This window comes from Sorex fumeus, unplaced genomic scaffold (assembly GCF_029834395.1).
Source record: "Sorex fumeus unplaced genomic scaffold, SorFum_2.1 ptg000028l, whole genome shotgun sequence".
Lineage (NCBI taxonomy): Eukaryota > Metazoa > Chordata > Mammalia > Eulipotyphla > Soricidae > Sorex > Sorex fumeus.
In genome coordinates, this window is record NW_026606085.1 from 3,307,266 (window position 1) to 3,331,433 (window position 24,168).

The 24,168-nt window shown below is 51.1% G+C and overlaps 1 protein-coding gene across 1 annotated transcript; it reads right to left on the reverse strand.

Moving 5' to 3' along the window:
• Window positions 1–1,948: 1,948 nt before the first annotated feature.
• PLD2 (phospholipase D2) lies at window positions 1,949–16,724 on the reverse strand. The gene is made up of 25 exons (XM_056114950.1): window positions 16,663–16,724; window positions 15,908–16,016; window positions 15,699–15,829; window positions 15,470–15,612; window positions 14,683–14,788; window positions 14,531–14,596; window positions 14,355–14,413; window positions 14,130–14,222; window positions 13,872–14,024; window positions 13,101–13,250; window positions 8,577–8,660; window positions 8,346–8,424; window positions 7,582–7,692; window positions 7,234–7,404; window positions 6,656–6,782; window positions 6,348–6,466; window positions 6,145–6,258; window positions 5,866–5,970; window positions 5,580–5,668; window positions 5,361–5,474; window positions 5,180–5,229; window positions 4,782–4,916; window positions 4,402–4,555; window positions 2,928–3,042; window positions 1,949–2,680 (listed from the first exon to the last, which is right to left on the reverse strand). The coding sequence occupies exons 2-25, from the start codon at window positions 16,014–16,016 to the stop codon at window positions 2,456–2,458; spliced, it is 2,802 nt and encodes a 933-aa protein (XP_055970925.1). The 5' UTR covers window positions 16,663–16,724; the 3' UTR covers window positions 1,949–2,455.
• Window positions 16,725–24,168: the final 7,444 nt, after the last annotated feature.

Here is a 24,168-nt window from a genome sequence, read left to right on the forward strand (position 1 = left end):
ATTCCTCAAATCCCTTTACTTCCTCCCCTGCACTGCAGGGGGGCGGGGTGTCTCTATTCAAGAAATTCAAGATCTGGGGAATATAGCTCAGCAGGAGACCTTTTATGCGTGAAGTCTTAGGTTCAATCCCTAGCACCAAAAGTTGGTGGGAAATCCTAATTCAATGTCAGGACTAACGAGGAGGGGGTAAAGATACGTTCACACAGCATATGAAGCTTTGTTCCTCCTATAGAAGCCCCTGATCCAGCCTGGGACAATTCAACTGGTGCCTCTACCCCACTCTGGATAATAAGGTAGTCGGCTCCTCGGGAAAGAGACACTCAGTGCTGACAATGAAGCTAATTATCAGAATGCCAATTCATACCAAGAGACATGACTCAAAGGAGAGGATGCAGGTGAGGCAACATCACCTCTCTCCATGTCGTCATCCCTCCTCACAATCCCCCTCTTCCAGGAAGACTTCCTAAACTTACTGTATTTGTGCCTTCATGTGGAACCGGAGAGATAATATAGAAGGTAGGTAAGGTGCTTGCCTTGCACAAGGCCACCTGGGTTCGATCCCTGGCACTCCCCAAAAGCTCCCCTGGAGATCACCAGGAGCGATCTTTGGGTGCAGAGCCAGAAGGGTGTAACCCCAAAACAAACAAACCCGAACCCTGTGTCATCATGCTCCTGCAGTCAGTTAAGAGACTGGAGAATGGAACTTGGGGAGTGAAGGGTAAGAACCAGAATCTCTGCCAAATAATTTTATTCCTAATTGCAAAATATTTTAGATATATAAAAATATATGAACATATCATATGTAAATATATATTCGATATATGATAGAACTACTCAGCTTAGGGGCTGGAGTGATAGCACAGCAGTAGGGTGTTTGCCTTGCAAGCCGCCGGCCTGGCCAAGCCAGGTTTGATTCCTGTGCCCCTCTCGGAGAGCCCGGCAAGCTACCGAGAGTATCTCACCCTCACAGCAAAGCCTGGCAAGCTACCCATAACGTATCCGATATGCCAAACACAGTAACAACAGGTCTCACGATGGAGACGTTACTGGGCCCGCTCAAGCAAATCGATGAACAACAGGAAGACAGTGTTACAGTGCTACTCAACTTAAGAAATGTCAGGTACCAGAGAGATGTTACAGTAAGTAGGAAGTTTGTCTTATACAAAATCAACCCAGGTTTGATCCCTGGCATCACATATAGTCGCCTAAGCCCCCTTAGGAGTGATCCCTGAGCATAAAGTCAGATGTAAAGCCCTGAGCACTACTAGGTATAGCCCTCCCAAGAAAAATAAAATAATAAAAAACGAAAACATGTAATTAGTATCATTTCTTTGGTGGGGGTAAGAAATGCTTCTGGGGGGTCTGTGAGATAGGTTTGATTCCCAGCACCTTATATAATTCCCTGAGCATCACTGAGTATGGCCCCCACACAAAAATATCATTAGGGACCAGAGAGATTGTTCAACAAGCTGAAGCACATACTTTGCATGCTGAAGGCCTGAGTTCAATCCCCAGGCCCCCAAGCACTGCCAGGAGCAACCCCTGAGCACTGCTGGGTGTGGCCCAACATCCCAGCACTACCAAAAAGAAGTGTTGTCAGGGCTAGAGAGGTAGCTTAAAAGGCTCGAACCCCAGGCTCCTGCATGCAAAGCATGTGCCTCAATCCTCTGAGGGTGTTTCCCCTCAACCACTTGAAAGGAGCTTGCCAAGACTCCCTCGCCAGCAGCTCGGCGTCTGGTATCCTGGTTTGGCCCTTGGGTGGCACTGGGAAAACACTTTCTGCTCCCAGCAGTTAGAGGATGGATCCGTACAGAGAACAGAGCAGAGATGGAGCAGAGAGCAACGTGGGGAGGTGAACAAGCGTGGCACTATACACAGGTGGGGACAAGGACTCGATTCGGAGGAAGACGCAAGGACCTTTTCGATGCGTTTATCTATGAAATGTTTATTGAATTGATATAAAGTTAGTGTCTGTCAGCAGGCTGCAGGGGAGAATTAGTGTGCACTGCCCCCTCCCAGCCCCCACTTCCTCTCCCCCCTCTAGGGTCAGGAGCCCGAAGTGGCTTCATCCTTCTCTCCACCTTGGCAGCCATGGGCTGGGAGAGATACTTGGGCAGGGAGGGATTCAAGGGCAGAGGAGGGAGGGAGAGCTGGAAAGGCTCAGAGCAGAGTTCGTGCCTCCTGGATCGCAGGTGTGGCGCAGACATCCTGGCAGCATCGATGCTTCTCGTAGTAGTGGTTGGAACTAGGCAGCAAGGAAGATGAGCATCTCTGGAACCCTCTTGTCCCCAAGCCCAAGGTTGGAACTGTCCTCTTTGACTACTTCTCGAGAATGGGTGCTTCTCCAGTCTCCTGGTTCTCAGTGACCTCTACCCTCTGTCCTTAGGCTTAGGGACAGGGAGCCAGACTCGGTGAAACCCAGCAGCTAGTGACCTCTCCTGAGCTGAGGCTAGTGCTATGTCCACACTTCCAGAGGCATCACACCCTCCTTACTACCCAGGGGAGGCAACAAAGACTCATCCTCCAGGAACTTGAGGGGGAAGTGAACCAGGTGGCCTTGGACCTGGGTGAGCTCTGATCGGGCCAAGGAAGGGCTCACTGTGGCCAGGGGCTCTACTGCGACGTATTCCCGGAGAGTCCGGAGAGAGCGAGTGGCATTGGATGGCAGGCAGCGAAAGATCTGTGAAATGGGGGGGGGGGGGGGGGCATGGGAACCAATGAGGCTGGGCAAAGTCTCCGGAGAGTCCAAGCCTAATTGGGCTGGAAGTCCCTAATCCCTAGACTTCCCCTCACTGACCCTGTGCCACCGGATCCTTTGAGATTCTTTCCTCACTTCCATCCCCACCCCCACCCTCCAGACTTTTTAACCCTGGCCTAGAACCAGAGAATCTAAAATCCCTCTTAGGCCAGTTCCACTCAAAGCCCACCTGCTCATAGATACTAGCATTATTCTCAGCTGTGTCTTGCCACAGTTGGAAGAAGTCATCACAGATAGGGTCTCGAAGATCCAAGTCTGGCCGGGCATCTGCCCCTAGAATCACGCTGCAGGATTGGCAAGAGCAAGTTAAGATCTTTCGCAAACTCTAATAGTGAAGAATTACGTGTGCCTCCCTGGGTCATTCAAAAGTTAAACGGTGAAACAGTATAAAAAGGTAGGGGATGCGGCTCGGTGGCAGAGATGCAGGCACTGTATGTGTGAGGCCTTGGGTTCAATCCTGGAAAACACACATACCCACAGCCCAGGCTCATCCCAGGCTAGCTCAGTGGCAGAGAGTCTTCCTTGTAGGCCTGAGGCCCAGAATTTGATTCCCAGCACTGCCACATGGGAAGCTTGATCCTGGTGACACAGTGCCCCAACAGGCTGTGTGACTGCTGGTGTATTGCAACCAGGTGTGTACAGCCACCCAACCAAAGCGTGAGGCAACTGGAGATAGATTGATTGGGAGGTGTGGACTGTGCCCAAAGAACATCCCTTCTGGTTGGGGCTGAAATCGTGCCCAGTTTCTACCCTCTGGCCAGGGCCTTCAAGATTCTGTCTGCCTGTCCCCCTACTCCCTGCACAGTTAGACCTCAACACCATGTATGGTCTCTTGAGCCAAGAGTAATCCCCGAACATAAAGCCAGGAATAGCCCCTGAGCACCACCAGGTGTCCCCCACCCCAAATACATATATAAAATTATTTTGCAATATATTTGGGGGGCCACACCCAGTAAAGTTCAGGGGTAACTCCTGCCTCTGAGCTCAGGAATTACTCCTGGCAGTGTTTGGGGGACCATATGGGATGCTGGGGATCAAACCAAGTCCGCAGCATGTAAGGCAAATGTACTATCTCTCTGGCCCCTAAATTTCTTTTTTTACATCTATACTTTGTTGGTGGGCTGGAATGATGGCATAGTGGGTAGGGTGTTTGCCTTGCACGCGGCCGACCTGGGTTTGATTCCTCCACCACTCTTGGAGAGCCCGACAAGCTATCTAGAGTATCCCGCCCACACAGCAGAGCCTGGCAAGCTCCCTGTGGCTATTTGATATGCCAAAAACAGTAATAACAAGTCTCACAGTGGAGACGTTACTGTTGCCCACTCGAGCAAATCGATGAACAATGGGAGGACAGTGCTACAGTGCTTCAGTGCTCTACTTTGTTGGTACCCTGCACAGGGTTAGTCTGCACACTCGGAAATCTAACATGCACTCAAAGCCTAACCTATTTTTGTGTGGCCCCTTCCACAACCCTTCTTACCTTCCTGTGTCCCTTTATCCTTCCAATTGGCCCCCACTTGTGCCATGGCCTCCCAATTACACAATTTTCACCTGCCTGCGGTCCCCCTGGCATATCCTGGAATACCCAAGCCCTTTTTCCACCTGCCTCCCCCACTCATTGTAGCACCCCATGACAGCTCTACCTGAAACAGTGCTTCCTCAAACTCAAGGCAAATCTGCCCGCTTGATACTCCACACCATCCATGAGGGACTGCTCCATTTCTGTGTCCTCAATCAGCACAGCAAGCTCGCTATCCCGCTTCCCCAGCAAGCTTCGGTCATTGATGTTTGCAGAACCTGCAGTGGGTGTGGGATATTTATGTCTGTCTGGGCCATGAACACCCCACAAACCATCACGATTGCTGGAGTTCCAGCCTTGGGGCAACACACCTTCTTAGCCCTCCATCCCCCTCCCTGGGCCTCAGCTGCAGGCTCAGTTCTCACCCTCATTCTGTTGCCCTTGGCTGAGGCCTGTTCTTCCCTCTCCCCCACCCCCATCCCTGCCCCTCAGATCCTGACTGACCGATGATGACTGTCCTGTCATCTGCAATGAGGATCTTGCTGTGGATATAGATGAGCTCAGAGATAGGGTGCCCGTCTAGCTCTCCATGTGTACGAAGCCCACAGATGGAAATATAGTCTCGCCACGCTGTCCCCACTGTGTGTAAGAGATGCGAGAGGAAGTACTTGGGGTAAGGTCCTTCTGTCCACCAGCCCCCCACCTACCTCTTCACTTCAGAAGCCCTGTGCAGCCTACTCGCCATGTTCTTCCCTGAAGGAAAGACACCCCGTGTTCTCAGGGCAAGAGCCCCAGTGGTATGCGAGAATGACGGCCTCCTTCCCTCCACCCCGAGGCCTGCAGCCCTTCCACTCTCCTCCTTTCCAGGGTACAGGTCTTGACCCCCAGACCCCAGCACTCACTGGCTGCTTTGAGGCGATGTAGGATTGAGTATTCCCCACGACATAAGGTTCTAAAAAAAGAGAACAGATGCAGAGGGAAAAAGAGAGGAAGGTGGAGCTCAAACTTCCAGCAGGAAAGGGCCAGCGAGGAGGGGGACACAGGGGGGATGGGGGCAGTAAGCCGGTCTGGCTTGGAGGTCACCTGTAAGTGAAGTGCAGAATAGCCTGGATGGAGTTGCCACCACCAGTGGAGATATCACCCTCAAAACCAGGGAGTAGGGGCAAAAGCACGTAGACTCGGAAGCACTGGCCCTGTCTGAAGGGGGGTAGATGAGAGGTGTGACCTGGACCCAGAGCACAACCCCTCTGATTGGGCTGAAATCACGCCCACAGTCTCTACCCTCCAGCCAGTCCACCTTACTTGTGGGCCTTCAGGATTCTGTCCACAATTTCATCGCCCACCTTGTTCAGAACTGTTCGCCCATCGGAGCAACTAATGAAGAACTGATTCTAGAGTAGGAACCAGAAACAGACATGAGCAGTTGGGCTATTGCCCCCAGCCTAAGCTCCCTGCCACCCCCACCCATGTACTCTGTGCTCCAGGTCCTGGTCCAGCTTCTTCCCTCTAGCCACCAGTGATCCCACTGACATCCAAAGTTCCCCTTGGCGGACAGTCCCTGCAGCTCCCCGGTCCCCACGCCACCCACCTCAATGTAAAGGAAGTGTTGGCTCTCCCGGATGGTATGCAGATAGGCATTGAGGATGGAGTTCTCCAGAGTCCCTGCTGACCAGCGGTCCACTGACCGTAAGACCTGAGGGAAGGCAGATACAATGAGAGCTCAAGGGGACCGTAAGACCTGAGGGAAGGCAGATACAATGTACCTGACCCCGCCAGAGGGGGAGTCCTGACTCAGGTCAGGGGACCAGCTTGGGGCATCCTGTTGAAGGGCGAGGAGAAAGGGCTCGTCTGAAACCAAGAGGCTCACCTGCACAGTGGCACACTGCCCCCCCGGGAGAGTGAAGGGAAGCTGGTTTGCAGTACTGGTGGACTTGGGCAGCATGTATGGGTATGCAGGTGACTTGTACTTGGCCTTGGTAGTCTAAGGTGAAAGGACGGCAGTCAGTGGGAAGTGACGAACCGCCCTTGGCTCCCTCCATTCCTTGACCCACTACAGGAGAGAGCGAGCACCTTTGTGAAGTTCCAGCGCTGGATAAAGTGCCGTGCAAGGTCGCGGGCAGAGGGGCCATGAACAACCACTCCAACGTCCCGCCATGGCATCCGAGGCATGGTCTCCCTGTCAATAAAATCTGGAGATGCCAGGAGAATCATGAGAGAAGTCAGGGAGGGCCTGCCGGGAACACTTGGGCAGGGAAAGGAGGTGGAAATGGCCAGGGGAAGCCTGCATTATCCTTGACCTAGCTCATCCCATTCTCAGTCTCAGGCCCAGCTTTCGTCCCTGCTCCCAGACCTTGGATTTGGAGAAGGGGGTCCCTCACCTTCAAAAGGCCGGTCCAGCTGCACCCAGTCCTTCGTGATAAGATTGCTGTAGTCCTTGCCCAACCAGAACAATCGGTTGTTAGAGAGGTCTGAGGTAGCTGCAGAGTTTGGGCAGGAGGTGGGAGGCTGTAGGGGAACACACACAAGCCAGGGGCAAAGAGAGCTCAAGGGGATCATACAAAGCAAGGATCACGTGTCTGACCCAAGTTTAATCCCCAGTACCACACATGGTCCCCGGCCCGGAAAAAGCCCTGAGTGCAGAACAAGGAATCAGGCCTGAGTCCTGCCAGGTTTGCCTCCCTCATCCCCCCCCAAAAGAGAGAAGAGAGTTTGATGCCCAAATCTCCCCTTGAGCCGCATGTGATGTCCCTGGAGGAACTGGGGTGGTGGGTGGGGGCAATCGGAGAAAATGGGGAAGGGACAGGATCATTGCATGATCCTGCTGTGTCCCCAAAAGGTTCAGAGACTCTGAGGGCAGGAAGCGCTTTGAATGACTAGCCAGGAAAGGCGAGATTGTAAAGGGTTTTTGACCTGGGTGAGCTGAGTTGGGGTGCTCAGAAAGGTCTCAGGAAATTACCTGTGGGGTAACCGATTCAGAAGACTCCCCAAGATCAGTCAGTCGATAGTGTAGGTCATCCCAGCGGCCGTAGGCGAGGTCCAGCCCCCCTAAGAAGGCCACTACTTGGTCTACCACTAGGAGTTTCTCATGATGGGCCCACAGTGTCACCTGGTCTGGGTGACGCATCACCTGGAGCAAGTGTGAGGAGTTCATGAGGATGGGCTTTGATGAGCAAAAACAGGGAGGTGCAGTGGGGGGATGGAACGACAAAGAAAGCAAGAGCTATTCAAGAAGAAGAGAGGTGCGGTGATGTGGACATGTGGTGAGGGTGACTAGAGTGTGAGGGGGTTCTGAGGGCTGAGTCACCTTTATGTTGGGGTGCAGCAGCATCAGGGTCCTTTTGCTGTAGCCACTATTGATGCCCAAGGCCAACTCCACTTCCTTAAACAGCAGTACTGACACCCGGACACCCTCCTCCTGGCATTGAGTGAGGAAGTCAGACCCCAGCGCCTCTCCCCGATCCATCCTTGCATCCTGCCTGGAGACCCTTCATTGCTGACCCTGTGCCCAGTTTTGATGCTCACAGCAAACCTAGACTGAATGTCGTCTCTCTGCTCGCCCACCCATACAGCAACACCTGAGTTTTATTATCGATCCATCCACCTTCCAGACCACTTACTCATATCCCCTTGTGAGCCATGATCCATCCACCCACCCTCCAAATGACCTGCCTGGCCACTCTCATATCCTTCCACCTATCTCTTTCCATTATCTATGTATCTTTCCTCCTCTCCATCAATAGCTGTGAGTGCCCAAATATGGCAGACATTGTTCCCAGACACTGGAACTCAAACTATTAATCGGAGATGTGTCTATTCACGGATAACACAATATAGTATCATGGACACTGGAAGAAAGTCTCTATCAGGGAGAGGAGGGGCAGAGAGAGGGAGGTCCCAGTTTTTAAGGCAAAGGGGGCCAGGAGGAGGCAATATCTGCCAGACCCTGAGTGAGATGGACACATTTTCTCCTTCTGAAGTTTCAAAGTCTCTGTATTACCCTGGCTGCACTTCTAACCAACCTCCACTCAGGTTCCCCCATCACACTTTCCCTCCACTGGTCACTCTCACCGCCTTCTTTTTGAGCATAATGTCGAGTCTCCAGTCATCTGAATGGGCTGGACGCTTCAGGTATATTTCAGGACTCAACCTAGGATTCAGAGCAGGGAGTGAGAAACAGTCTGAGACCCAGATAACCACCCCTACCCTTTTACTGCCTCCTCTAGCCCATAAGATGATCTATGTACAGCCTATTTTGCTCGCCTTGTCTAAGCTTTACCTGCAGTGCCCCCGCCAACTCACCACCAGTCTGTGATGAAAATCTCCTCTTGAGCTTGAAGGATGGCATCTGCCACAGCAGCAAAATAGCCTGCCCCATTCACAAACCTGGGAGGGGAGGCCAAGCCAAGGGTGTCAGGGAGGTCAGAAGCCAGAAAGCTCTGGAGAGTGAAGATCAGAGGATAGTCATGGATCAGAATGAGAGCAGAGTCGAAAATGGTCAGAAGGTCAGAGAGTATCAGATGGCAGGGGCGGAGAGACAGTACAGTGGGTAAGGTGCTGCCTTGCACACGGCCAACCAAGCTTTGACTCCCAAGCCCCATAAGAGTGATTCTCTAGTACAGGGCCAGTAGTAAGCCAGGAACATAGCTGGGTATGGCCCAAGGACACCCCCCCACACGCACACAATAAATAAGTTAGTAAATTTTTTAAAATATTAGCTATAACAAAGTGGAATAAATTTGCAAGTATAAGATATATTTTTTTGAAAACTTCATAAGGGGCTAGAGCAATAGTAGAGTGGATAGGGCATTTGCTTTGCATGCGGCCAACCCGAGTTCAATCTCTGGCATCCCATATGGTCCCCTGAGTTTGACTGGAGTGATTCCTGAGTGCAGAGACAGGAACAAGCCCTGAGCATCACTAGGGGTGACCCAAAAACCAAAAGGAAAAAAAAATTCAGTCCAAATACAGATGACCTGGGTTTGATACTCGGTATCCCATATGGGTCCTTGAGCCCCACACCAGGAGTGATCCCTGAGCACAGCCAGGTATGCCCTTAAAAGACACATACTCACATATACACACACACATACACACACACACACACTCACACACACACAAAACCCTAGGCCCAGAGTGAGAGTACAGCAGGTAGGGTGCTTGCCTTGCACACAGTCAATCTGGCTTCAATCCCTGGTACCCCATACAGTTCCCCAATCCCTGCCAGGAGTGATTCCTAAGGAAAGAGCTAGGAGTAAGCTCTAAGCGCTGCCAGATATGGCCCCCTTCCAAAAAAGATTAATAAAATAAACGTTTGGGGACTGGAGAGATAATACAGTGGGTAAGGCATCTGCCTTACATGTGGCGACCGGGGTTCAATCCCTGGCACTTCATATGGTCCCCTGATTCTGCCAGGACTCATTCCTGAGCACCACCAGGGGACCAAAAACAAAAAAAACAAACAAAAAGGTCTTTATAAATGAAAATGACTAAATATTAGGAGAGTACATAGTACATAAAAAATTCTAACAAATCAGTAAAAAAAGACACAGTCTACTGAAAAATGGACAGACTGACATCTCAGAGAATAAATATGGTTATTTATAGAAAAAGATATTCAATAGTAAACAAGGAAATTGTATCAAAACAAAATAATAGTTTTTAAATGCACTAGAGTGGCAAAAACTAGAATCTTATACCATCAATATTAACATATGGGAGAGTGCATATTCTCATATATAATGAGAATATATGTATATATAACAGTATCTATAAAAATACTAAATATACATGTCCTTTAATATCATTTAATGCGCACAGAATTCTCTTTCTAGGAATATATCACACCAAATGCATTGGTTATAAACTTTTTGTTTTGGTTTTGGGACCACAGTGGGCTATGCTCAGAGCTTACTCCTGGCTCTGTGCTCAGAGATCTCTCCTGGCAGGCTCATGGGATCCACATACAGTGCCAGGGATAGTTGTACTATATCTCCTTGCTTAGGTCAAGACTGTTGCAGCATTGTTTAATATGGGTGAAAATGTGAAATAACCTAAATGTCTAATCTCTAACACATGTATTTGGTGGGGGAAAGAAGTCACAAAAGAGTTATTTCATTTACAATGAACATAAAGTAGCACGTGTGTATATGAAAATACGTAGAAAATGGCTGGGGCAATAACTCAATGGGTTCAAGCACATGCTGGTATGCAGGAGGTCTGCGTTCAATTTCCAGCACAGCAAGGTCCCCCAAGCACCTCTAGGAGCAATCCCCGGTACTAAGCCATAAGTAGACACCGGGCGCTACCAGGTGTGACACAAAAATCAAAATAAAATTGTCAGGGAGGGTGGAGAAGTAGTACCGGGGTTGAGGCACTGCTTTGCGTGCGACTGACTCCAGCTTCTCGAGCGGGCCCAGTAACGTCTCCATTGGAGACTTTGTTGTTACTGTGTTTGGCATATCGAATACTCTCGGTAGCTTGGCTTCATCCCCTGTGCTGCAACTGGTTTTCCAAGCAGTGCCAGGGGATCCCTGAGCCCAAAGGCAGGCGTAGCCCCTACACACTATCAGGTGTGCCCCCACCCAAATAAATAAATTAATTAATTAAATGAAAAATAAGGGCGCAGATGAGGCCAGAGAATAGTGGTTCTGTTCTATTGTTCTGTATGTGGCCCACCTGGGTTCGATCACTGGCACCCCATATGGTCCCTCAAGCGTGCCAGGAGTGACTCCTGAGCACAGAGCCAAAAGTTTCCCTTGAGCACTGCCAAGTTTCCCCCCCACCTCCCGCAAAAAACACGGTGGGGGGGGGGGAGGAGAGATAGTAAGTGTACCAGGTAAGGAGTTTGCCTTGCACACAGCTGATCCAGGGGTTAATTCCTGACACCACATATGGTTCCATGAACACCACCAAGAGTGATCCCTAAGCACAGTGCCCTAAGCACCACTGGGTGTGAACCCCAAAATATTAGTAAGAAATTTTTTAAATATGCACAAAAAATATTTGGGAGGATAAATATCAAACTGCTGCCAGGGAGGCTGGAGAGATAGTACATCAGGTAGAGCGCTAATTTTGCACGTGGCTGACCTGGGTTTGATTTTCAGTCTCACATATGGTCCCCCGGAACCCTGCCAGGAGTGATCCCTGAGTGCTGAGCCAGGAGTAAACCCTGAGCACTACTGGGTGTGACCCAAAGAACAAACAAACAAAAAATCACAAACTGTTGCTAGGGTTTCTTCTGGGGAGAGAAATGGGATTGTTGAGAGGGCATGTCGGGAAGGACAGACTGGGGTGAAGAATTCTGCAGTGAATAAGAACTTTCATTTCTAACTTAACGTATTTCTCTTTTTTTGCTCAGTGGGACAGTGTACCACTTGCTTGCCTAAGGCCGGATATCAGAGGGCAGGGGGAAATAGAGGCTTGGTCCAGACATCTTCTGATCCCACTGTGTGTAAGATATGTGGCCTTGGGCAACTTATCTAACTTCTCCCTGCTTGAGTTTTCTTATCAGTTACATGAATATATAACTGCAGTATCTCAGTAAGATGTTATAAAGCTAACAATGCAGGTAGGTCATTTGCTCTGCATGTCGCCCATCCGGGTTTGACCCCTGCTCCCCATATGGTTCTCTGAGCACTGCCAGGAGTGATTTCTGGGTACAGAGCCAAAAATAACCCCTGAGCATCTCTGGGTGTGGCCCAAAACAAAAAAAAATACTGAGAAAAGGGCTGGAGTGATAGTGCAGTGGGTAGGGTGTTTGACTTGAAAGCTGCCAACCCTGGTGTCAACCCCAGAATCACCATATTGTCCTCCAAACCCACCAGGAGTTATTCCTGAATGCAGAGCCAAAAGGAATCTCTGAGCACTGCCAAGTATGGCCCCCAAACCAAACACACACACACACACACACACACACACACACACACACACACACACAATGCTGGAAGAGTTTGGGCACATAATAAGTACCTCAAAGTGTTAGCCACTACTACTAGTTCTTAGGCTTAAAAAAAAATCTCAACACCACCTCCAAGAAAATACTTCCTTCCATGCCTCCGCTCTGTGTGACAAAGTCCAACTGGCTCAGCTAAGCATCTGGGCCTAAGGCTTTGCTAAGTCCAGACTCCGCTCCTCAGCAGCGTGAACAATCAGGACTGGGGGCTCCCAAGCTGTCTCTAGCTCTGCCTAAGCCGCTTTTCCCCATTTTTTTATCTTGCTAAGGGGAACCTCAGGGTAACTGCCTCCATTACTATTGGCTGAATCTGATACCGTTATCTACTACCACAGTTTGGCAATTGAATCTCTGCTGGACCGCTTGTGGACGCTAGACACTGAGCCTGGTACTAGTAGGTACTTGAAGAATATTTATTTTTTTAATTTTAAAATTTGTTTTAAAAAATTTGGGGCTACATTCAGCAATACTCAGAGGTTCCTCCCGGCTCTGCACTCAGGAACCTGGCAGTGCTTAGGGTTCCATATGGGATACCAGGGGCTGAAGCACCTTGACCACTACACTCTCCTGGCCCTGGAAAATATCTGTTAAATGAATAAACCCGAGAATTGATATCATAGAGAACTAAGAGGGTCAATGTGGTAAAACAAAAGTTATGGAAGTCTGATAAGTCAGGGTCAATGGAGATAACTTAGTGAATCAGAAAGTTTAGAGGGGTACCAGAAAGATAAAGGAGGTCAGGGGGTCAGGAAATCTGAGAAGTCAAAGAGGTTACTGAGATCGAAAAGGGTCAGAGGAGAGAAAGCAGAATCGAGGACTCTTCCAAGCACCAACTTATTTAGACAAGTTCAGAAGGGATGCAAGTGTCTTACCATCGAGCCAGAGTCCCGGGCCGAGGTGGGGCATAGCTGTCATGCTGGTGTAACTGTATAAAGTCTCTGCCGGGGCCCTGAGCCAGCTCAGTGATTTCTTGGCCCCACCATCGTGCCTGCCGGTAGCTGCTGCATTTGAGAATAAGGGACCTGGACACAATGAGATGAGGACAATCCTTGATCCCCAGACTTCTGGACTTGCACAGACATTTCTTCCACTATAGCTGTCCCCTCTTTCCCACTTACTCCCTCAGCCCCTAATTCTATAGTGACTCCATAGAGGCAGGGCATATATCTGCCTTTGGTGGGTCCAAAGGCAGGTACACCCCTGGCACCTAATATTGTGCCGGGTTCCTGGGTGTTAATGAACACATGAGTGAGCAGAACAGCTTTTTTTTTTTTTCTTCTTCTTCTTCTCTTTTAAAACATCAAGAGTTTATTCCTCACAGGGTCAGAGAGATAGTAGAGGAGTAAAAGTGCTTGTCTTGCATGCTGCCAACCTTGGCTTAATCCCTAAGCATTGCCAGGAGTGACCTCTGAGCACTGCAAAGTGTGATTCTATAAAAGGATATACCACCCAACTTATACTACACACTCTTTCTCTGGGTAGGGCTCTCAAAGCCACTCCAAATATTTGATTCTAGATCCTGGCCAGACCCAAAGCAGTGAATGTGCCTTCCTTTCTTCCATGGTATCTTCCACTCAACTCTCTTTAGGACTTCTGTCTGGCCGTTCACTTCCTGTGTATCCGTCTATACCAGGAGGCCTCACCTGTGAGAGGTGTCGATCCGGACCCCATATCGTGTCTCTGTGCTCTTTTTTCCAACCTGCACCTCAAACCCAGGGTCGAAGAGCTGAACGAAGGAGATGGCACCAGTCTCGAGGCACATGTACAGCAGAAAGGAGTCCTTCACCACCAGCCACCTGGTGCAGAAGGACTCAGTTTGTGCCACCTAGTGGGACCTCCTTTCTCATCCTCCCCCACGCCTCCCCTCTCCCCCATCACTCTGCTGCTCAGCGCTATCGCACCTCTTGGACCAGCGATAACAGACTTGGTCTCGGCCACAGCAGGTGAAGCCAGGAACACGATGGCCGCCTGAGCGCTTTCTGATCACTCCCTCCCTGGGGAGCAAATCAGGAAAAGATGCTGGATGAGGAATCCACTCCCACATCCCGTCCGCACTGCCTTCCTCATTGCAGGCAGCAGGCGCCAGATGTTTGCAGAGGATCAAGTGAGGGGCATACGGCACTCACAGTCCTTTGGCGCCAAGGTCTGGGATAAAGGACAGCTGACTGACTTCCAAGAACTCTGTCTGCAGAGGAAGATAAAGGCTCAAAGAAGAGGCTCTGGTTTTCAGCCCCTTGGACCAGACTGACTCTAGTCCTCTGCTTGTTGGGGGTCTGTTTTATCCTATTTCTGGAAACCTTACCATGGCATGGTAGTTTCGGTAGAAAGACATGGTCAGGAGGCGGTTGAGGTAATTTTCCAGGTATTTCTGAAGAAGGAATAGGAGAAGGAGAGCTGGAATCAGGGTCATCTGCCCACCAACGGTCTTCCCAGAGGCCTGGTGTCCGCACAAACCTGTTTGCTGGATGCATGCCTAGTGGAGCCCTCGGGGCCTGCTCGGGGGAGAGACGGAATCTCTGTGTTGGCTGCATCTCGGTCTGGAGAGTAGGCTATGGCAAAGCTGTGGAAGGGAGGGACAGTAGAGGACAACTAAGAGCCAGAGGTCAGGTCTTCGGACCCCGGAGCACTAGCAATGGGGTCTTCAAGGCAGGAAGGAGATCTTCAAGCTGGCATCACTGAAGTCTTCTCCCCTTAGAATGAAGACAAGAAAAGAGAGAAGGCTGGGCCGGAGCGATAGTATGACGGGGAAGGTGCCTGCCGCCAGGTAGCCAACCCAAGTTCAATCCCCAGCACCCAGTATGGTCCCCTGACCACCAACAGGAGTGATCCCTGAGTGCAGCGTCAGGAGTAAGCCCCGAGCACTGGCAGGGGCCCCAAAACAAAATAAAAAAAATAAATAAAAATAAAAAGAAGGGAGTCGAAGAACGCACAGAGGTTAAAGTGCTTGCCTGCATGCGACAAAACCTGCTGGATCCCCGGCACCACAAGGGTCCCAAGCACTGTTGGGTTTGATCCAAGGGCCCAAACCCCTCCCAAACAGAGGAGAGGCAGCTAAGGTCAAACTGGGCATGAGCAGAGGAGGGAAGGGTTGCAGGTAACAAGTAGGGCCAGTGGTCAGAGTTGGGAAGGAAAGTGCTGGGGGAGGATGCAGAAGGGAGTGATGGAGCTGGGCCAGTGGCAGCCTGCCCCTCATCCCTGCCCTCTGCAGGAAGGAAGCAGCCTGGTCACCCTCAGCCCTCACCGGGCCAAAGGGAGCAGACTCATCAAGACTTTGTGTCTGAGGAGGTCGCGGTGCAGCTCCTGGAAATGACGAAACTTCTTCTTGGTTGTCCAGGTAAAGTCGCCATGCGTTAAGCGGACAGAATACAGAGTGCATGTCCCCACCTGGAGGGCAAGAGAAGGGAATGAATGCACCGTTGGGTTCCACTCCCCCGTGGGGTCAGCTCTTCATCCCGCCCTCACCAGGTCACCTTAGATCCACTGGTGTATCTTTCAGTGCCCACCACCTGGGCCGTGACAGGGACCCCGGGAGCAAACACCAAAGGATGTGTTTTCAGAGGCTGAATGTTGTAGATGGCCAGAAAGGGGTGCATCCGGTCGGCTGGAAGGAAAGAAGATGGAAGACAACCTCCCAGGAGATCTAGCCCCTTCAGGGTCTCTGAGGCCGGGGCCTGTGTACCTGGGTCCTCTCCCTCCCTCAGAGTGTCCACCTCATCGGGTTCCATCTGCAACTGGCTGGAGTCCAGATCCTCCCCAGAGGGGAAGAGGCCTTCGGGGGTCGCCGTCATCTAGGAACACGGGGAGCTCTCAGGGAGGCGATCAGCCGTGCAAAACACTCGCCCCGCGGCCCTCCGCCTCCCGCTGCCTCCCCTTCCACCCACCTCGCTCCCGCTGACCCCCAGTCCCGCTCGGACGCCCACGCAGCTGCCTGGCCCTCCCTTCCGAGGCCCGCCCGCCTCCAGCCCGGCCCGGGTCCCTGTCGAACCCGTCCGCACCGCCTCCCGTCCCGCAGCCGGGGCGCTCGAGGACCGCCCAGGCCGACCCGAGGGGCCGCGGAGCGGGGCAGAGCGGGGGGCGGGAGGGGCCGGGCGGGGCGCTGCGGGGGCAGCCCGGCGGGTGCGGAGGGGGTCCGGGCGGGAATGAGGAAGCGGCCGGCTGCTCGCCGAGGGCGGGGCGGGGGGCCGCGAAACCGGAGCGCGGTGGGCGCGGAGACGCCGCGGTGGGGTGCGGCCCCGCCCGGCCGCGCTCCGGGCCCGGAATCCTCGCCGCGCCCCCCGCGCCCCTCACCCGGCAACCCGAGCCGGCGGCGCCCGCGCGCGTTCGCGAGCAGACCGGGCCGGGCGGGGCGGGAACCGGAGCCCACGCCCGGCCGGCCGCCGGGGCGGGGCGCGCGCTCGGGGCCTCCCTCGGGGGCGGGACAGCCCCCGGCCTCACCTCCGCGGGGTCCGCGTCCGGCCGCGCCGGCCCGCGCGAGGCGGCCCCCGCTGGGGCACCGCGGGCTCCGCTCCCGCGTCCGCCGTCCGCCGCCCGCCGGTCTGTCGGCCCGCCCGCCGCGCCCGCCCGAGCGTGCCCCGCCGCCGCCCCGTGGGCGCCCGACGCCACGCACGCTCCTGGCCGCGGGGCCGGACCCTGACCCTCCCGCGCGCCGCCTCCGCGGCGGGCACTTCTGCCGGCCCCTGTGGGTCGGCCGCGAACACCGCCCAGCCGCGGCGGTGGGTGGAGGGGGTGGGCAAGTGGGAAGCCCCGGGACGGCGGCCGAAGCCCGCCGATGTCCACCAATGAGCTGTTCTTTCTTTCATTCATTCGTCTGTTGCGCGCTTGCGGGGAGCCGGACACCGGGCGGACAGATCGAACAAGAGTCACGAAACCTGCTGTCCTGGAATGTACAGTCGAGAAACAGGAAAAACTCAGGTTCTTTTCTGGTTTTTGCTTGGGGCCACACCCAGCGGTGCTGGGGTTGGCGGGTCCCCGAGCGGGACCGCGCTGCGCAAGGGATGGAGCCAGGGCCCCTGCGTCCAAAGCAAGTGAACCGGTCCTTGAGCTCCCCTGCCCAACCCGTAGGTTCTGAAAGACAGAACGTTTCACAGCGTCGCCCCCTCCGGGCCGCCCCGTTTGGCTTTTTGGCCACGCCCTACAATGCCGGGACCGATTCCTGACTAGGTTCTCCCAGACGTGCAAGCCTGGGATCCGGCATGGACAGCATGCACTCCAGCCCCTTGAGCTAGTTCTGGACCCCAGACGTTGTACTTTCAGGATTAAAAAACAAAGTAGGGGGCGGAGCAGTAGTACAGTGGGTAGGGAGCTTTCCTCGCATGCAAACGGAGTTCCATCCTCAGTCCCATTTGGTCTCTCACCCCCACCCCAGCACCGCCAGGAGTAATTCCCGAGTGCAGAGCCAGGAGTAAGTAACCCGGAACGTTGCTGGGTGTGGCCAAACAAACAAAAAAGGAAATTTCTTTGATCTGTGTGATTCCTTTTTTTTAGGGGGGGGACGACACTCCTGGCTGTGCTCTTTATCCCTAACTCTGTGCTCAGGGGGTGATCCTGGTGAAAATTGGGGGACCATCCAGGCCAGCCACATGCACAGTAAATATTCTACTGATGTACTGTTGCTCTGCCTGTGATTCTTACTGTAAAAAAGGAAAAAGGGTTAGGCCACAGTTCCATCTTCAGTACCTTCCCCTCCAACCCCCCTCGCCTCCCAAGCCCCCAACGCCCCCAACGCCCCCTCCCCCCCCCACAGGCCAACCTAGGAACCGGGAATGTGGCTCAGTGGTGGAGCACATACTTTGCATATGGAGGACCTGAATTCCATCCTTGGCACACAAACTAAACATTTTTTCCACTTTTTAAAAAAGCTTTAAAAAATGTATCTATATCTATATCTATCTATCTATCTATCTATCTATCTATCTATCTATCTATCTATCTATCTACACAGGGGCTGGAAAGATAGCACAGCGGGTAGGGCGTTTGCCTTGCACGCGGCCGACCTAAGTTTGAGTCCCAGCAGCATCCCATACGGTCCCCTGAGCAGGGCCAGGAGTAACTCCTGAGTACAGAGCCAGGAGTAAACCCTGTGCATCACCAGGTGTGACCCAAAAAGCAATAAATAAATAAAATTAGAAAAATAAATAAAATAAGATACAAACACAGTTGGTCTTCTTTATTTATTTTTGTTGTTGTTGTTTTTGCTTTTTGGGTCACACCAAGTGATGCTCAGGGGTTACTCCTGGCTCATGCACTCAGGAATTACCCCTGGCGGTGCTCAGGGGACCATATGGGATGCTGGAAATCAAACCCGTGTCGGCCACGTGCAAGGCAAACACCCTACGCACTGTGCTATTTCCCCAGCCCCTTTTCCACTCTTATATGGGAACTTGAGTTATTTTCAGTCTTCCATGACCAAACCTGTGAATATTTCTGTGTGGATATATGCATTTATTTTTCTTGAGTAAATAGGAGTGAGGCTGCTGGAATCATCAGTGTAATTTAAGTTTGTAAGGAACTGCCAGGCTCTCCAAAATAGTTTAATTTTAAATTTTCAGAATCAATGTATGGAAATTATAGTTGTTTCACAGCATGGCCACTATTTAACATTATCAGTCTTTTTCATGAGACATTCTACAATGGGTAAAATAGTTCTTTTTTTGGTCTTACTTGCAATTCTCTGATGATTTATAATGTTGGTCATATTTTTTGTGCTCATTGACTATTTTCATATTTTTTAAATAAAGTATTTGTTCAAGTCTAATTTTAAGTCTGGGCTAGAGCGATAGCACAGCGGTAGGGCGTTTGCCTTGCATGCATCCAACATGGCCGACCCGAGTTCGATTCCTCCGCCCCTCTCGGAGAGCCCGGCAAGCTACCAAGAGTATCTCGCCCGCACGGCAGAGCCTGGCAAGCTCCCCGTGACGTATTCGATACGCCAGACACAGTAACAACAAAGTCTCCAATGGAGACGTTACTGGGCCCGCTCGAGCAAATCGACGATCAACGGGAGGGCCTTTACCTTTTACCTTTAATTTTAAGTCTAATCGCTAATTTAAAAAATCATGTTGTGGGACTGGAGTGATAGTACTGTAGGTAGAGAATTTGCCTCGCACATGACTGACCCAGGTTCAATCCCCAGCATCCTATATGGTCCCCTGAGCACCACCAGGAGTGGTTCCTGAGTGTAGAACCAGGAGTAACCCTTGAGCATCGCTGGGTGGAACCAAAAGACCCCCCCCCAAAAAAAGTCATGTTGAGAGTCCAGAGCGATAGTATAGTACGTAGGGTGCTTGTCTTGCACATGGCCGATTCAATCCCTGTTCGATCCCTGGCATCCCATATGGTCCCTCAAGCACTGTCAGGAGTAATTCCTGAGTGAGAACCACAAGTAGCCCCTGGGCATTGCTAGGTGTACCCCAAAACCAAAAGACAAAACAAAATAAGCTTAATAGAAAGTCACGTTGTGGGGCTGGAGAAATAACACAGCAGGTAGGGCATTTGTCTTGCACAAAGATGACCTGGGTTTGATCCCAGTGTCCTATATAGTGCCCTAACCCCCTCCATAAGTGCTTCCTGGCCACCGTGCCCAGAGTAAGATCTGAGCATCACCAGGTGTAACCCCAAAACCAAAATAAATAAATAAATAAATAATTAAATTATATGCTTTGCATACAACCCAGTTTGATCCCTTGTACCACATATATTCCCATAAACACTGCCAGGGGTGACTCCTGAGTACAGGGCCAAGTAAAACCCTGATCTGTGCAGGGTGTGGACCAAAAACCTAAAATAAAATAAAATAGGGGCCAGAGAAATAGTCCAGCAGCAGGCAGGTGACCTGGGTTTGAAACCCTGGCACCACATGTGTGGTCCCTCAAGCCACTAGCCAGGAATGATCCCTGAGCACAGAGCCAAAAATAAGCCCTGAGCACCACTAGGTGTAGTCCCACAAAACAAACAACCAAAACAAACACCGTCCTCCCGTTGTTCATCGATTTGCTCGAGCGGGCCCAGTAACGTCTCCATTGTGAGCCTTGTTGTTACTGTTTGGCATATTGAATAAGTCACGGGTGGCTTGCCGTTCTTTGCCGTGCGGGTGAGATGCTCTCGGTAGCTTGCCGGGCTCTCCGAGAGGGGTGGAGGAATCGAACCCGGCTCAGCCAGGCTGGCTGCGTGCAAGACAAACGCCCTTCCGCTGTGTAATCGCTCCAGCCCCACAAAAAACAATAAATAAAACAAGATAAAATAAATAGAAAGTAGCTTAATAGTTGCTGGAGAGGACTAGGAAGTGACTGCTGGATACAGATTTTTTTGTTTGTTGGTTTGTAAGTTTTTGGGCCAACCAGATGTGCTCAGCTGGCTCTTGTGCTCATGAGTGACCCCTGGTGGTGATTAGAGGACCGTATGCAGTGCCAGGGAGAGAATGAGTTGGCCAGCCCAGTCAGCTACATACAAGGCAAGTGCCTCTGTGTTATTTCTGCTGCCCGTTTGTTTTTTTTTTATAGAATCCTTCCTCCAGTTCTACTGAGTGGGGCAGGTATATGTGCTGAGAGCTATTCCAGTGGTATAGGCTTCAAAGTTCAAAGTTTGGGCCTCTAGGGGGTGTTTGGGCACCTCTAGGCCTACATTCACGAGAGACATACAGCATACATGACTTTCAAAATTATTATGGTGAAGAAAACCAGACACAGTAAAGTAATACAGGGGCTGGAGAATAGTATAGGGGTTAAGGCACTTGTCTCGCATGCATCCTACCCCTATTCAATCCCCCACATTGTATATAGTTCCCTAAGCACTACATAAAGTCCTCCTAAGCACCACCAATAGTAAACCCTGGGCACAAGGTCAGGACTAAGCCCTGACCACTGCTGGGTGTGGCCCAAACAGGTTCCACAACTACTTGATCACTTGACGTCCTGTTAATCGTCGATTTGCTCGAGCGGGCGCCAGTAACGTCTCCATTTGTCCCTGTCACGTACTAGTGTAGCCCAATGGCGTCTGTTCGCTCTAGGAACATGAAGAGCCTCAAACCGAACGTTCATGATCTTGATGAAGAAGTCTGACCATCTGGTAGGTGGGCAGCCAGGCGGTCTTTTGACATCCCGTGGAATCCAGTCGGTAACAGCTCTAGTCCAGCGGTCGTCTTTAAATCTCATTACGTGACCAGCCCATCTGATTTTTGACACTTTGGCAAACGAGACAGCGTCCCTGATTCTTGATCGTCGACGGATGTCAGAACTCCAGATTCTTTCTCTCATTCGAATGAAACGTGATATTCCAAGCATAGCTCTTTCAATTCCTCTTTGGGAGACCCGAATAGCGTTCTCATCCTGTTTGCGTAGGGCCCAGGTCTCTGAGGCATATGTTAATGCAGGAAGAACAGTGGAATCAAAGAGATGTGCCCTGAGCCAGAGGTTCTTCATCCTCTTAGCTATTTCTTCGATGCTCTTGAAGGCATTCCAAGCCGCTCTCTTCCTCCTGCGCAGCTCAGGTGCCAGGTCATTTGTCATGTTGACTTCTCGACCTAGGTACACATAGCTGTTGCACTTGGATATGGTCGTTCCGTTGAGAACGAATGGGGCATCAGGAACGAGACTGTTTCTCATAAACATTGTCTTCGTAAGATTCAGCTGTAGTCCGACCTTTCCTCACTCACGGTCAAAGTCGGCCAGCATTTGTGCCGCTTGGCTGATGTTTGGTGTTATTAAAACAATGTCATCAGCAAAGCGGAGGTGGTGTAGTTGCCGACCATCTATCTTCACTCCCATTCCTTCCCATTCAAGTCGTCACATGATGTTCTTGAGGGTGGCACTGAAGAGTTTCGGTGAAATGTTATCACCCTGCCGAACCCCTCGCTTGACATCAATGATTACTTCTTTGTAGAATAGTGAGATCCTGGTAGTGAATCCGTAATACAGCTCACGGAGGATCTTGATGTATTGAGCTTGAATGCTCTGATTGGCTAGGGCTTCAATGACCGCTTTCATCTCAACAGAATCAAAGGCCTTCTTTAAATCAATGAACGTTAGACAGAGTGGCATCTTGAACTCCCGAGAAACCTCAATGAGCTTGGTTATCGTGTGGATATGGTCGATGGTGCTGAATCCTTTGCGGAACCCGACTTGCTCGCATGGTTGTCCTTCATCTAGTGTTCTGACAATCCTATTTAGGATGACTCGAGTGAACAACTTGTAAATGACAGACAGTACGCAGATCGGCGATAGTTGCCAATGTCATGGATGTCTCCCTTCTTGAACAGTAGTACAGTCCTGTTGGTTTTCCATTGGGACGGAACTTTGCATTCAGATAGGTAGCGTGTGAAGTGCTGAGCCAGTGTATTGTTAAGTACTGATGGCAGGTTCTTCAGGTGTTCAGGTCTGACCTTGTCTGTGCTGGGTGCTGTTTGTTTCTTTACCGACAAAATGGCGTGTCAGATTTCGGAAGTGAGAACGTTGGGAATGACATATCCATCCTGTGGAATTTGGTATGTCGACAAGTGGACATGGCTCTCGAAGAGATTTGAGTAGAAGTCATGGATAATCTTCTCCATTGCCGTTCTGGAGGATGTGATAGATCCATCAGGACGTCGGAGGGCAGTCATCTTGGTCTTGTAGTTGGCGAAGGACAGGCGGGCGTTATGAATACTTTTCCTGGCTTCTGCCGCATCTACCAGCACTTCTGCTCTTCTCTCTTTGAGGTCTTCCTTGATCGCATCTCTGCACTGCTTTGCGAGCTCGGACATTCGCTTGTGGTTGCCTGAGGGATGTGCCAAACCACGCTGGCGAATAAGCTCAAGAGTTTTCGAAGACAGGCCTTTTTTTGTGGCTATATCTCTCTTGGCGTTCCTCGCACAGTCATGGAGGTGCTGAACCAGTCGATCATATTCCTCGTCAATGTTGTCAACAATGGCATCTTCCCATGTTGCCGCAATAGTGCCAAAGAGCTCCCAGTTGGTGGTCGTTCTGGGAATTCTCTTTTTAAACTTTGCAGCCCTTTCTTCCCGCTCTGTGAAGTAGAATTTTGCACGAAGGAGGTGGTGGTCCGATCTCGTTCGGAATTTTGGGACAACAGTGACATCGGTCAGGCAAAACCGTCAATTGAATATGATGTGGTCTATTTCGTTGTGGAATCGTCCACTGGGAGACTCCCATGTCCAATGTTTAGATTCGGCCTTCTGGAACTGTGAGTTACCATGGATGGTCTTGGTCGACATGATGAACTCAGACAGTCTCTCACCCTGTTCGTTCCATTCTAGGCCATGGGTCCCGATGTGAAGTTCTTCAGCTGATCTTCTCGGTCCTATCTTGGCATTAAAATCACCCACAATGATCTTGTAGAAGGTGTGGTCTTCTTTATAGAACTTCTCTAGCTCCATGTAGAACTTCTCGATTTCTCTTTCATCATAATGAGATGTTGGTGCGTAGACAACGAAGATAGAAACTGCCGGCAGTGAGCCACATCTATTCAAATGTAAACATTCGATTCAGGTTGATAGGCATTCGAATGAATCAATGCTCATGGTCAAGTTTGTGTTGACAAGGACACCGACGCCTCCGACACCTCTTTTATCGCATGTTCCGAGGAACAATTCTTCTCCAGTGTCAAAAACAGCATGATGAGATTGGTGCCTTCTTGTCTCGGTCAGACCAATTATGTCGTACTTGATCATTCGCGCTTGTACCATCAGGTCCTCAATGGATGCATCTGATGCTAGCGTACGTGCATTGAAAGTACAGATGATCATTTTTGTCTTCCTTCATTGTGGCAGCCTAGTTCGGCCTTGAGATTTTATCGGCCTCTCCTTTCTCATCCTTCTCAATGCTGCCATGTTGGTCAGGGGAACGAGACCCATTGTAATTACTGGTTTTGTCATATCGAATATACAATGGATAGCTTGCCAGGCTCTGCCGTGCGGGCGGAATACTCTCGGTAGCTTGCTGGGCTTTC

What these genes read in the sequence shown, in the direction of transcription:
- PLD2 (XM_056114950.1), bottom strand. Translation starts at nt 16,016, where the DNA reads ATGACGGCGACCCCCGAAGGCCTCTTCCCCTCTGGGGAGGATCTGGAC. An exon ending in GACCTTGGCGCCAAAGGACT is followed by an intron (nt 14,223 to 14,354) that starts GTGAGTGCCGTA and finishes TTTGCTCCCCAG; the next exon opens with GGAGGGAGTGATCAGAAAGC. An exon ending in AACACTTCCTTTACATTGAG is followed by an intron (nt 5,669 to 5,865) that starts GTGGGTGGCGTG and finishes TTCCTACTCTAG; the next exon opens with AATCAGTTCTTCATTAGTTG.